At 56.9% G+C, this 14339-nt stretch overlaps 1 protein-coding gene across 9 annotated transcripts in view; it reads left to right on the top strand.

Moving 5' to 3' along the window:
• The window catches only part of MAMLD1 (mastermind like domain containing 1), a 119521-nt gene extending 106489 nt beyond the window's left edge, over nucleotides 1–13032 (top strand). For 5 of the 9 annotated variants that reach the window (XM_072744580.1, XM_072744581.1, XM_072744578.1 and 2 more), the window contains 2 exons: nucleotides 9558–9642; nucleotides 10813–13032. In XM_072744580.1, the coding sequence (XP_072600681.1) occupies nucleotides 9558–9642; nucleotides 10813–11912 (1185 nt within the window). In that variant the 3' untranslated portion in view covers nucleotides 11913–13032. Of the gene's footprint in view, nucleotides 1–3069; nucleotides 3314–9557; nucleotides 9643–10812 lie in introns of all 9 variants that reach the window. The other 4 variants (XM_025985832.2, XM_025985834.2, XM_072744583.1 and 1 more) reach the window with 1 other exon arrangement.
• Nucleotides 13033–14339: the final 1307 nt, after the last annotated feature.

Consider the following 14339-nt stretch of genomic DNA (forward strand, 5'->3'; position numbering starts at 1 on the left):
GCTAAGTGAATCAAGAGGCACCAGCTCAGAGGGCTGGACACACATGGCAGCCTGTCTGGAGAGCTCTGTTGGGCTCAAAGGAGACTGGCATGACTGGAGGACAGAGCACATGACACAATGGAACATGAAACCTGGTTCTTAGGGCTGCCAAGAGGACAAGAGGCCAAGGTCATGGACAGCCCTAAGAGCAGAATTTAGCAGGATGTGCTTGCATCCCTAGGTAGCTACAAACCATTGGAAGATTCTCCAGGAGGAAGGACCCTTGGCCAACCTCAGTCCAGCAAGCTCTCTGGCAATCATGGAAAGCCCAGGATCCAGAGAACTGGGTGGATGGGAGTTCTGTGAAATTAGGCACGAATACTACCAGACACCATCCATGCCATGGCCTACTTCTACAAAATTTGGAGTCACATGGAACCAGGCAGTCTAAGAGCTAGTGACCATGCCCACCAATAATTGTTCATTGACTTGCTTTTCTGAGATTTTCAGTGATTCCAAAGAAAGAGATGGGTTGACTTTACATTTGAAAACCTCAAGGAGTTGAAATGTCCCTGGTAGTCTCTTCTTTGAAAGTAGGGCCTCATATTTATAGGGTGTGTGATAAGCAAGGGCTTTTTTATTTCCCTCGGTTTAAATAAAACCGAGAAGATGCATGAGCATCAGTTATAAAGCTCCTAGTCAGTCAGAGTCAAGATTGAATCTCATCTATTTTATTTATTTCGTTTTTCAACTGGGGATTACATTGGCCCGCCAAGTGCTGTTCCCAGTCTACTCCCCTTAATAGCTTGAATGAGTGGCTCTGGGCCCACTCCCAATCGCTGCTCAAATAGAAATGCCCACACTGTTGGGGCATCTTCCACCCCTGGTAATCTCCATGTGCCATCTGCAGATTTTTCTGCCTGATGAACCACTGAGGCACTGCAATCATACTGTTAATGCTGATGGCGGGGGTGGGGGGTCCTGTTTCTTGACCCATCACTAATACCCTACAAGTCACATGAAGCTACCAGGGATTCCTGAGCAAAAGCTTAAAATGCTTCAGCTCCCTACAAATAAGCCCTATTCATGGCTTTGAGGTTGTGTCATCATGGAGTGGGCTGGCAAGCAGAACTCTAGTAGTATTTGCATTTGGGGATCTGGGGATCATAAAAACTCTAAAAACTCTAGTGTGGCTATCAGATAGCATCTAAAATGATCAAGGAGCCGGGAATGCAGGCACGAAGAATTGCAATTGTAGAAAGCAACGTTTCTGCTCACGTCCTGGATGAGCTTGCTCCAAGGACAGACGAGGAAGCTGTAGGTGGCCAGTGGGCTCAGCTCTGTACCACCCCAAGAGGAAGAGCACTGGGCCCCTACCGTCCGACTGGCGAACAAGTATCCTTTCCTGAGTGCATTGAGTTGACTTGCTAGGGATATTTTGTGGTTTTTTCTGGTTTTGTATCTGTGTGGAGGCTGGGTGTACTCTCTGAAGCTCCCCGGGTAGATAGATTGTCTTCCCAATCCCCTCTTTAAGTATTTGTAATTTGTTCTTAAGAATCTGTCTGGAGCCCCCCTTGGAACACTTTGCCTAAACTTTTCTAAATGGTGTGTCTCAATGGTTTCTACGTTTCAGGACTCGTTTTGTGATCTGGTAAGTTCCTGACTCAACACACACATACACCGCGGCAAACCATGTGTGGGGCGGGGGAACTGGGCAAACCTCAAGTTTGCATCCTGCTCTGCTACTAACTAGCTGTGTGACTTTGGGCAACTTAGCTAACCTCTCCGGGCCTCAGTGTCTTCATTTGTAAAATATGGACAATAATAGCTTCTGCCTCATAGTCAGCTGCATAAGGAACTGACGGAGACCAAATGTTGAAAGCACTTGGGTCAGCGCCTGGCGCAGAGCAAATGCTCCATAAATTCAGTGGTGGCGATTTTTACTGCTATTTCGGACAGGACATCCAAATATCTGCTGGCCTGTCATCCATTGCAGGGACGTGTGCGCAGGGAGGTGCTTAGTAAGTGTTTATTGCAATGAACTGAATTGATTCCAGCCGTTTAGCTTAGTTTGGGGGAGAAAGATTTCCCTTCCTACTGGGATGATAGGAGACGTGGATGATGTTTACCATGCAAACCTGGTGTTACAGCATGAGAGGGAGGAGGCCATGGCCTGTAGGAGGAAGAGCCCACAGAGGCAGGCTGCCCCCTGGTCCTTTCGGACACCACTATTGCCAAGCGCTTGGTGTGTCTGTCAGGATGTGAGGGCTAGGTCAGCAGCTCATTTGAGTCTTAAAATTTTCTCTGACACGGTTATCAAGTGTGAGGTCTCTAAATTGCCTTTGGCTGAAAGAATTGGGTCCTATGTTCAATTTTGGAAGAATCCCTGTCATCTAAAACATGATGGCAAGGAAATCCCCCCCGCCCACCCCCCACCACGAGTCCGTAAGCCTTGGGGCCCTGGTAAGGTGAAGTGCAGTGAGGGCTGCGGTTTAGGACTCGTCTGTCATGGGATTTACACTTGACTGTTTGGTTGTGCACTCACCATTTGGTTTTGCAGATTCCTCAGCATTTCTACACACACAAACCTGCAAACCGGTTTAGAACTGTGTGCTCTGTTGGGCTCTGGGAGGGGGGGCGGGGAGGGGAAGGGGAGGGATTGGGATTGGTCGAGGTCATTGCCGATGAACCAGCTATCTGACCTAGCTTCCTTCCCGTTTCCAACGAGACAATGACTGATCAGGGCACAGGATCCCTAACTGAGATCCATGGATCTCATGGATGGGTATTAAGTGTCCAGGAAAATCCCTGAAATTATATGTAAAATGTTGGTGGGCTGGGAAAGGGGAACCACCCCGGGGAGTGCTTTTTTTCTGTGGAGAGAGACCATAGCTTTTATTCTCAAAGAAGTCCGTGACCCAAGACAATTAAGACCACAAAGCTGTTTGGTTTCGTTGCCCCAGACCACTTGGTGTGTATAACCACAACACCCAAACGACCCCGCTAGGCAGGCGGTCATGGCAGTGACAAGATCAGTCAGAAGCATTGTGTGGCCAAGCAGCTGATGGATTGTTCAATCGGTTGTTGTAGACTCATGTAGACAAAGCCTGCAAGCTTGGGGAAGCCAGGCACCCCCAGGTCAGCCTCGGGCGACAGCCCCCATCCTGCCAGGCCCTGGGGAGTGAGTCCTTCCTGCCCAGCAGCTCCTTTGCTCATGAGCTGGCCCGAGTCACCTCCTCGCACAGCACCTCAGAGGCAGCGCCCTGGGGCGGCTGGGATCCGAAGGCCTGGAGGCAGGTGCCTGCTCCACTACTGCCTAGCTGCGACGCTGTAGGTAAGTCACTTCCCCTGAGCCTCGCTTTCTCATCTGTCAACCGGGACGCAGTCCCCTGCTCAGCCTGCCCGCCTGCCTCACAGGGTTGTTGGGAGGAACACAGGAGGTGACAGCCCATAAAGCTCTGTACACCTAGGAGGGCTCTCTAGTGCTTTCTCTACTGTGTCCCGGCCAGTCTTTGGCAAAGAGACCACCCAAGCAAGCTGAGTGCTGCAGGCGCCCCGAGCCTCACCTCCAGGGAAGTGAGTGGGGGGTTGGGCCGGGTGCGATTGCTCCCTCCCTGAGGTAAGCCTTCCAGCACCCTGGTTCCTTCCCTGCCTGTGTGTCCCTGCAGCCAGACTGTGAGCCCAAGGGGGGCAGGGGCTGTGCTTCTGCACCTCCGGATCCCCCCTCCCCCAGTAGCTGCCTTCTCTGTACCCGGCGGGTGCTCGGGAACCACCTCTCCGGCCAGCTCCACTGCGGACTCTGCACCCCCAGTTTGTTCTCTGACCCCACCCAAGACGTGTTCGCTCTAGAGGTGGGAAGCTGGATCACCCCACTGGAGGACTGGCAGCAGGAGGAGAGAGGGCAGAAGGAAGCCCTGCCAAGCCTGTCCACGATGGCCATGACTTTGGCTCATCCCCCAGAGTCTAGAAGGAACGGCTTGACTTGCCCCGGAGAGTCACGTTAGTGGGCATGGGAACAAGAGGGTGGACGCCAGCCAGAGTGGGCCTTCGTGGTGAGCACCGTTTGGATCGTGGAGTTGTTTCTCTGCTGCAAGAAATATGAGTGTGCACAGGATGCCTGCCCTGTCTGCAGGAAAACCAAAACAAAAAAAAAAAAAAAAAAAACTGGAGAAATGAGCATTTGCTAAGTGATAGTGATCAGAAGATGGTCATCAAGCTGAAAGGGCCTCTGGGATTCTGGCCTTTAATGGAAATTCTGCTCCGGTATGGACAGCCTTGTTCGCCTTAGGCCGCCAGGCGCAGCCGGGAAGAACGAGCAGTGCCTTCTGCTCAAGGTCTATTGATTCCTCTCTCCTTTCCCCTTTCCTTGCTGTGCTCTCAGAGTCACGATGCTCTTCAGCTGTTCACTCTTCAGCTGAAACCTGAGAAATCGGGTCCGGCACAAAGCTCCCAGGGAACCGGAATTAGCGAAAAACTAATGGGAATGGGGACATGTGGTCCGCTCGGGGTGTTGTCGTGTCCCACCCTCGTCTTCCCTGCCTCGCCCTCTCCTCACAAGTCACACGTTGACTAGCTCACTTCCCATTAGCATCCCCTACCTTATTGCATCTCTTCCCCAGGCCACACCTTCAGGCCGGCCCTGGACGGGGGCCAGGCAGATGCTTGGCCCTCAAATCTTGCCAAAGAGGCTTTGGAAGCTGGGCCCTCCTTGGGGGCTCTGAGGGCCATGGTGACTCAGGAAGCCCAGACTCAGTGTGAGACGGGGGACGCAGGCACCACGTGGGAAAGAAGAAAGGCGAGCTGCAAAGACATTTGTTTCCTCGGCCCCAGGATCGTTCCCAGCATTTAGACCAAGCCCTTCCGGGATCGGGCTGCCCTGAAAGCACCAAGACACGGGAGGAGTGAGGATAGAGTTCACGCAGTTGGAGATCAAGTAGAAAGAAAATGGAGAGTAAAACAGCTGACCTCCAGCTCTCTGCTGTTTGCTGTTGATGGCATCGACTTTGTGAAGCCCCAGCTACAGCCGCAGACTGGCCCAGAGCCGAGGGCAGCACCACCTCTGTGGGGGAGGTCCCCGGGCCCAGGGACCGAAGGGGCCCAGAAAGACCTCTTGATCCCTTCACCCTGTTGTGATTTTCTTTAGAAAATGTGTCACCATCTCAAGTGGTCTTCTTGGATAATTTCCCCTCCACTGTAAGCTCCACAGGAGTGAGAAGCCCAGTGCTATCCCATGAGAAACGTGTGTCCACTGGCTGACAGGGACTTACGGGGCTGCTAAGGAAACCCAATCTGCCCATCCGGTATTTGAGCAGGTTCATTCTAGGGGCTCCAGAGCCACTGCAACCCCGTCTCAGTAGGTGCACTCCCGGCCCAGGAAGGCCATTGAGCAGAGGCAACCTAAAAAGGCTATATCTTGGCCTCAGCGGTCTACAGAGAGGAGAGGTAGTTTGATGGAACACTCCTCAATCCCATCATTCTGGAGGCCTTCTGGAGAAACTGAGTCACAGGCTCTGAGAGTTGGGAGGGACCAGGAAACAAGGAAGCTCACCTGTCATTCACTGTAGGAAGCACCCATGGCTTCCAAAGGACTCTTGTGGAGAATTGTAGCCCCAGAGCATCAGCACCTCCCCCCCAAACAGGGCTCCCAGGGGAAGTGTCTGCACTGCTTTCATCCTTAGGCTACCGGCCAGCCAGAGCCCCTGGGCCTCAGGTGTCCCCATCCGTATGGATGTGAGAGCCCCCAGAATTCCGATCTTGATTTCACGGTCTCTGGTGAGAACGCTGTCATTTCAAAGGCTAAAGTCAGAAAGGTGGGTGAATCGAGCTTCCAGAAACTATAGAAGAAGGTGCTTCTTGGAGTAGAGTGATAGGGAAAGGAGCATACACAGTAGAGCTCATTAACCTTTGAACCTTTAAGGTGGCTGAGTGCCTTCTTCTGGATGGCAGGCTGTCCCCACTCGAGTGGGGACACTCAAGTGGGGGGCGGGTGGGCTTGGAAAGGAGGCCGGGTTACCCTAGTTACCTAGTTAACCCTAGTTAAAGGTAGAAAACAAGCTCCCCCTCCCCCTCCCCTCCCCCCCACTCCTTCCCACCCTCCTTGTGCTGTATGAAACAAGGCTTTGGATCCATTCCCTGCCATCCCCAGGAGCTGTTCCTTTGGAATCCCCTTCTGAGTCAGAATGCTCTCCTCCTGAGGGTCATGGGGGAAATAACTTCAGTCTGAATCTGGCAGAAATCCAGGAACCCTTTGTAGGCTTCTGTGTGTGAGTCCTGCCGGTCGTCCGCCCCTGTGCCCATCTCCCACCTCCCATCCAATTAGAGCCCCTCTGCTTGATTAAGTGGTTGAATCTGTAAGGAGACCCTTCTCCCCCTGCAGTGGAGAGGAAGCATCCAGGGGATCCACCGGGGCTTACAGGGGGCACTGGCCTGTGGTGGCTGAGGGTGCAGCCGGCACAGCATCCGCCCTGGCCTGTTGGTGGGGGGGTGGGGGTTACCATGTGAGGCTCAGCTGTGTCAGGGGGCAGTGGGGGGCGGTGGGCAGGCCTAGCACACCCAGATGAAGCACTAGCCCTTCCACGAGCCCCCAGAGTTGGGCGAGGGCTTTGCAGCTGCCCGGGCATCAGCATGAAGCTTCTATAAAGGCAGCCCCAGAACATCCAGGGTCGCTGTCCTGCCTGAGGCCTGTCTGTGAATGTGGCAGCTTGGCCCTGCAAGGACTGGGAGGAGGGGGTGACAGGGAAGAAGCGGGGCCCCAGCCCTGCAGCAGTGACCACCATGGGAGCAGCCCCCCCAGGCTCACACAGCACTCAGGTGACGCTGCGCTGTCGATGTCACCCAGCACAATGGGACCGAGCGCCATGACAACCGCAGCCCTAGAGAAATGAGTCATTTGACGCCCTGCTCCCTGGCCATGCTTCTGAAAAGCCACAGGTTGCCTGGGCCATCCTTCACAAGCGCCCATCACGAAGCAGCGACTTCGGCCATCACTTCCTCCTGGTCACCAAAAACATTTGTCATTTCCTGTTTGCTCCATTTTCCAGCGATTCTAATTGTCAGTGTCAAAAGGCAACAACTGTTTTCTTGGGGCTTATCTTTGGAGCACATTGATTCAGAACAAAGGATGGGGGCCTCCGTCTGCAAAACAAAGGAAGCAGCCTCCTGGGGAGGCCTCCTCTGCCAGGGCTGAGGACAGCGGAGCAGAGAGGGCTGCAGAGCCTCTGGGCGCCCGGCCCAGTGAAGGGGCTCCTGCCTGGTGGCCGTGGCCCAGGATGCCGGAGGCCCAGCACGGCCCGGGTGGCAACGTGCTGTCTGAACTTGGGAGTGGCTGCGGCCGTCCCGCTGACCAGCGTTTCCCTTCAACTCGGGAAGCTCCGGATTCTGTGCTTCCTTGGATGAACACCGGCCAACAGCCCCTGGTCCCCGTAACTCTGCACTGTTTGAGAAGCGCTCTCTTTCATCTGGCCAGCACCACCCAGTTCCTCCACCCTTTGACCCCTGCCCTAGCCCAGCCTTCCCTTTGATTTCCCGTGCCCTTGCGGGGTCTCTCCTCCCTACTGCCTCCCCTTTGGACTCCTCCGCCCTGCCCTGCTTTTCCTTCGGTTGTGCCCTGTAGCCTCCACTTGACCCCTGCCCCCGACCCCGGCCCTTGCAAGACTGCATTGTTGCTGTTGGCCCAGCCAGCCACAGGAGCCCGTCCCCAGAAGCAGCTGGTCCCCAGGAGCAGGGGGCTGAAGAGGCTAGAGAGGCCGGGGCCCTGAGTCTGCTGTTAGGAGACGTTGTACTTCCTAGCTGGGTCACTTCCAGGATGTCATTCAACCTCTCTGAGCCTCAGCTGTCACAGCAGTAAGCCGGGGCCCTTGAGCTTCTGCCCCGATCCCCAGGGACTGGTATAAGGGCCAAAGGGCAGAAGAGAAGTCAAAGGGCTGCCCCAGAGTGAAAGCCCTCCTGTCCCCACTGTCACAGGCAAAGCCTAGCTTCTGTGTCCCATTTCCTGCCTCAAGTGGTCGTGTAACCGCCCCCCCCCCCACCCACGGTCCTCAGTGGCCAGATCCCTAACTGGCATGACATAGCTGTGCCGACCGCGAAGATGATGGGAAAGGACAGGGTGCGGGCAGTTCAGTACAGTGAGCATGCCTGGGCTGGCCCTGGGCCCCCAAGCTCCAGCAGGAAGAGGGCAGCTCCCCACCACCCCAGGTGTGGCCGGTCCCAGCGCAGGGGAGCAAGGGCCCAGACAGGAAGCAGGCTAAGGACAGGACGGTGCAATGGCTTCTGGTGTAGTCTGTCCTCTGCCTTTGGCAGGAATAGAGGCCGGGAACTGCCACCAGGCCTGGGAGCCCAGCACTGTCCCAGGTGCCAGTCCTCCACCTGCCCGGCCCACCCCAGCCCCACTGGGGGCAGAAAAGCAGGCCCTGCCGGGCAGCCCATGTTATAGATCAGGTCCTCCAGCATCTGGGGCCCATGGGGCGGTGGGGGGAATGCAGCTCAACAAGGGGCCTAAGGGATGGGGGGTCCTCCCATAGGGAGCTGCCTTGGTTGTCAGCACACTATGCAGCGGGCTTCCCGAGAAGGGGACAGAGATGGCAGTGGGTGAGCACCACAGCGGGAGTGAGACCGGGGTCCTGGTCACAGCCTGAGGCCATCCCCTCCTGGCTGAGGGTCTCCGGGCCAGCGGAGCCTCCCGGCCCTCCCCTGGGCCTCTGCTGGCAGTGTCCTCCAGCCACTCCGGACTCCGTGCTGGCTCCTCCCCCAGCCCACTGGCTGCCCCCGCAATGGAGACAGGAAGCTCGTCCCGATTGCCCCTGCGACAGGCAGGCAGGAGAATGGAGGGAAGTTGGCAGTGGGTGGCTACTCTGGGGGGCAGACAATGCGTTTATCTGACCGTGTGATCGTCCTCCCGTTCATGCCAGGACCACCCAGAACGAGCCTGGGCCCTTTCCCTGTGACAGCCCCACAGAGGCTGGGCTCCCACCACCACATAGCCCGGGGTCTGCACTGCCCCAGCCATGGCATCCTGGTTTGCTCAGCCATTCGTGGTCTGGGCTGTTCCGGGGCCGAGCCCTATCCCTCTCACTTAGTGTCCTCGGAATGCAGCCAGTTCCTCTGGGTCTCCCTGAGACTGGCGTGCCCGGACTCTGGCCAGCACTGTAGACATGGTCTGGCCAAGGCAGAGGAGTGCAGGACTGTCACCTCCCTCCTTCTACATACTCTGCTTCTATTAATGCAGCCTAATGTTACATTTGCTCTTTTGGTGACACATCTCACTGCTGACCCATCCTGAGCAGAAGGACATCCAAAATGCCTGAACCTTTTCTCTGTGTGCTCTTGCTGTTAAGCTCTGTCTCTCCTGCCCCATCCTATGCTGTCGCAGTTGATTTTTTAACCCAGGTGCAGAATCTTACTTTTGTTTATACCTGTGGAATTTTGCTCGGGAGGGCGGGGCATGCATGCAAGTGTGTGTTGATGTGTTCACTCATGCTTTCTGCTACACCAAAGCCAAGTCCTGGGCCCCCACGCAGCAATCCCAAGGCCGACTTTCTTGGTAGCCACTATCTAACACGTCTTTCTCATCTTCCGTTTAGCAAGAGAAGCAGAGATCAGGTCTTATGGCAATGACCCCTGAACAGCGGAGTGCGTATATTGCCCAACAGATGAGTCAATTTCAAGGTAAGCTATTAAGGTCATTGCTTTTAAAGGGGCAGGCCAGGGGCTGTCGGGGGGCGGTCGGCTCAGTTCAACAGCACACTGAAAGCTTCGGTCGGATCCCAACTGAAAGCCGGCTTTTAATGACTCTAAAGTCACTGCTTGATTTGAGAGACTGAACTGAGTCCAGCCCCTCAAAGCAGTTACCCTCAAAAGGAGAAAGGCACACACCTTCATGGTTCTCAGCGGGTCCGCCCCACCTCCCCAGCCGCCGCCGACTGACCTTCCATTCGAAAAGTGCCCGAGCCGTCTCTCAGGTGTGGATAGTGGAACAGGGGTTGGGGACCCTCTTCCTCCAAGAGTCTGCGGCAGGGGCCCCCAGAGCCTCCCCAGGTAGCAGGGGTCCCTATGCCACCCTCCACCGAGGCAGCTCTGAATGTAGTAAACACAGATGGGCCGGGGATAGAGCAGTTAACAAAAATGTCAGGCGCAGCCCCCCACTTCGTGGAGCTTCCAGACTAGCCAGGGACAGTTGTGTTAAGCAGTCCCTCCCAGCCAGTGGAGTGACACTGGACCAGGCCAAGAGTGCTCTAGCGCAGGGCTCTGGGGAGGCTGCTTGCCCTCCAGCGAGCTCTCAGCATCTTCATTTTAGCCCAGTGCCACCTCCATTCTCCTGCAAAAACCCCTGCTCCTTTGGGCCTGACGCCAGCTGAATGTCCCACCTGCCCGAGCTGGAGTGGCACATAGGGCCTGCTTTGGCTGCAGTAACAGGATAGACAAGTTCCAGGAAGGCCAGCGGCAAGGAGTGGACATCCGTCAAGGCGTGTGCAGTGCCAGGCCTGCGGACAGAGTACCAAATATAAAAACGGACCCAGACCCTGGCCTTACAGAGCTTACCATCTACCTGAAAACTCAGACCAATAAGCTGGCAGTTTCAGGACAGTGTGATCTTCTCTTGGTGCATGTGTTTCGGGGGCGAGCTGGGGCGCAGACCCGGGGAGTCTGGGAGGGCTGCCCAGAAGAACCACAGTCCCAGTGGCAGAGGGGGGGGGGAAGAAGGGCAGTTTCAAAGAGTCGAGGAGCCAAGGGCAGAAGGCAGGAGGCTGGAGCGGAGCCAGGAGCTCCCTGCCAGCAGCTGTGGCCCACGTTGAGGGTGACTGTGGCACTGACCCCCCCAATTCTTTCTTTCTGTAGCCGTCCAAGAACAAGTCACCTCCAAGTGTAGCCAGACCAAGGCAAGCCCCCCATCCAGTCAGCCCATGATGCCACCCAGAGGTGGGCTCCTTCTGAAAAACCTGAGTCCAACAATGATCCCACCCACTAGGCACCAGAGCCGTGAGGGCAGGGGCCTGGCCTCACCGACTCCGGGCAAGCAGCAAGAAATTTTCCACTGCAGCCCCCCGTTTCCCATAGCCTCACACGCAGGCCAGAACCCCTTGGGCGGCCTCGGCCCCGGCTGCCGCCGGCTGCAGATTCCCAAGACCTCCCCCTCAGAAGCGCCCCTGCCTGGGTTCTGCCCCAGACCCCCGGGCAGCCAGTCCCCGAGTCCCCACCAGCTCAGACAGCCCCGTGTGCCAAGAATGCCCACAGCGCTTAACAGTGTGGCGTGGGCGGTGGCGGTCACCAGGGGGCCTCCCCTGGGCCATGTAGATGATAACGACCCGCAGCACTTTGAGAGCAACTCTGTCTTGGCCCAGGCACCCACTAGAGTCCCCCTGGTAGCCCCCGCATTTCCATCGCAGGCAGGTGGGCCCCCCAATCCAGTGGCCCCAGGAGGCAGGCCCAGCCAGAAGGTGAACCCTGCTCTGCTCAACCCCTGCTTCGGCCTGCTGGGCAACCAGAGCCCTCGCCAGAGCCCTGTGCGGGGTCCTGTGCCTGTGCTCAGTGCCACCAAGTCCCCCCAGCAGGGCCTGGCCAGCTTTGCTCCCCTGAGTCCCATACAGGGCATCGAGCCGCCCAGCTATGTGGCCGCCGCTGCCACCGCCGCCGCTGCCGCCGCCTATGCCATCGCCGCCAGCCAGTCCCCAGGTCCCCTTGGCAGAATGGGTGCCCCTCCCGAGCTGCCACCCTACGGCTTTTTGCCCCCGCCCCAGTCCCCCCTCGATGGCCTGATCTCACCCCCGGACTGCAGTGAGGCGGATTTCATCGAAGATCTCTTGAAAGGCCCCAGCGTGAGCCTAGAGGAAGGCTGGGTGTGCAACCTGAGGCTGATCGATGACATTCTGGAAGAGCACGCCGCTGCCACTGAGGCCGGCGCCGCTGAGGCCGCCGCCCGGAGCCCCGGGGGACTTTAAGTGCCCGCAGAAACCCCCGCGTCCACGCCGCCTTAGGCCGGGCGCGGAGCCTCCGCAAATTCACAACCGGCCACACGCCCTTTCCTCATCGCAGTGCGCGTGGCATCCGCCTGTGCTCATCCCTCTCTCTACCTGTGACAAAATGGAAAGCTGGTGATTTTTCAAGCTACCTGTACATATTTGAAAATTTTGTAAATGGTTTTCCTAAACGTTAATGACAGAAGTATTTATACTTCATTTTGTGACTTTGTAAATAAAGTGACGGCTTTTGTTTCAGTAGAGTTGTGTTTATTATGCATTGTTTGTGTTTATTATACATTGTTGCAAATAATGCAGGCTGTGTTCTCTGGTCCAGCTCCCTTGTTAAGCTCAGCGCTCCCTTCGAAGCCAGGTGGTTGAGTCCGCTTGTGGTTTTGATGCAGTGAGAAGTGGATGTGATCAAGAGGCGGTGTCCAAAGTGACAAACGCCAAATAGAAAACCCTTGGCCAATTATTGCTATTTTCTCTAAAAATTCTATCGTCTTGTGTGATTCTTAAACTCTCTTGCAAGCCTGTCAAGTCTCCGCTGGCTCTTAACTGATGCGTATATTAGGGCAAGCTTTACAAGTGCCCCTCGGAGGAAATTTGCCCCGAGCCTAAGAGTTCTGCAGATTTGGGAGGCGCGTAGAGAGGGCCTGTGAGCTGAACACGGCCGCTGTGCACCTTGAGGATCCAGAGCGTCCTCCCTTTATCATTCAGACAGAGAACCCCCCAGGCTCGCACTTCTGCAGTGGCACTTTGCAGGGCGGAGGTGAGATGCTCCTGGTTTAACGCCTCTCAGTATTTGTTTTCATGTAAGGTCTGTGGTTGGGGGGTGGGTGGGGGGGAGTCTGTAAACATTAATAGTTGACTTGGGCTTTGTCTTTGATGGTTTTTATCTGCAATTATTGTCATGTATATTTAAGTGTCTGTTATAGAAAAGCCACACCCACTGTCCTGTAAACTTTTCCTCAGTGCCCAGACTTGTGTAATCACGTTTTAATTGCCACCTCCTATTTCGCCTCTATATTTGAAATCTGGCGTCTGTTTCAAGCCAGCGCGTTTTTTCTTTGTACTGTAATAAACGGCCAGGAGAAAAGTGCCTCTATGTTTTCATTTATCAGGGGGGCATTCGTCGCGTACGAACCCGTGTCAGCTAAGTCTACTGGTTGGTGTCTCTGGTTCTTTCAAGAGGCCACCCGGTGTCCTGTGCATCGGGAAGATGAGTCACGGAGGGCCAAGGGGTAAGAAGTGTGTGAGGTGTGAACTGTCCTGGGCTCGCAGCACAGCAGGAAAGCACGTCATTTTTTTTTAACCCTGTCCCTTCATTTTACAGAGAAGGAACCAGAGGCTGCTGAAGTCACTGCACTGGTGGCAGGGGGCAGGGGGCAGGGGGCGAGTTGCACCACCAATGCAGAGTCTCTGCACCCCATCCTCTTTCCACTGACAGAGTGACAGACCCAATGAAAGATCCCTATCACTCCCATGTAAGGGACACCCATACGGGGCGGGGGGCGGGGTGTGGGGCGCTGGGGCAGGCGGCACGTCAGCTGCAGGGGAGACTCAAGTCCTCTCGATTCGCCACGGCGGCCCGGGAGAGGAGGGACTAGCCGCCTCCCCTCCACCTCCTCTGCCGAAGCCCAGGCTTTACCCAACTCGATTCGTCCTGAGGGCGGAGCGGGAGGGGCGCCGTGGGCCTGCGGTGCCAGGGGCGCCAGGGGCTCGGAGCTCCGCTTCAGGTCCAGGACCGCAGTGCGAGGGGCGTGGCCGCCGCGGTTGCCCCGCCCCCGACGACCCCGCCCCTTCCGGAGCCCCGCCTCCTGGCGTCTCGGCGCGGCCCCTTCAGTCCGCACCTGCTGCCCCAGGCCCGCGCCCTCATGTCCCCGCCGGGTGATTGCGCTTTCAACCAACGGGGGCTCGTGTGACCGCACCCTCGGGCCGCCCCCTCACGGCAACAGCGTGGCTTCCACGGAGCTTCATGGGGAAGCTCATTCAGAAGGGGTCCCGAAGAGGCCGGCCGGTAGCCAGGGTGCGGGTGGCACGTCCTCAAAGGCAGCAGGGGCGCTACGGGGGAGGGCCCTGCCGTGCGCGCCAGAAGCGCTGCTTGGGATCCTTTGTGGTGCACACTGATCCCGAACTGGCTGGGGGAGCCCGCGCCCTCATCCTGGAGGCACTGGGCGTTCCGCCGCAATGCCAGATCCCGTCCTGCCCAGCGGGGCCGACCCTGCCCCAGGACGGTGCCGCCTGCCACCGTTCCCAAGAGCTGTGACGAGGGGCGAGGCTGGCGGGGTGGCAGCGGCCTGGGCAGCGAGTGGGCTGGAGGGCGGTGCGCGCCGCGGTTGCTCCGAAGCCCTGCCCTTGGCTCCCACAGCGCCCTCCTGCTTCTCACGGAGCCCTCAGCTCCAGCCA

Source organism: Vulpes vulpes, chromosome X (assembly GCF_048418805.1).
Source record: "Vulpes vulpes isolate BD-2025 chromosome X, VulVul3, whole genome shotgun sequence".
Taxonomy (NCBI): Eukaryota; Metazoa; Chordata; class Mammalia; order Carnivora; family Canidae; genus Vulpes; species Vulpes vulpes.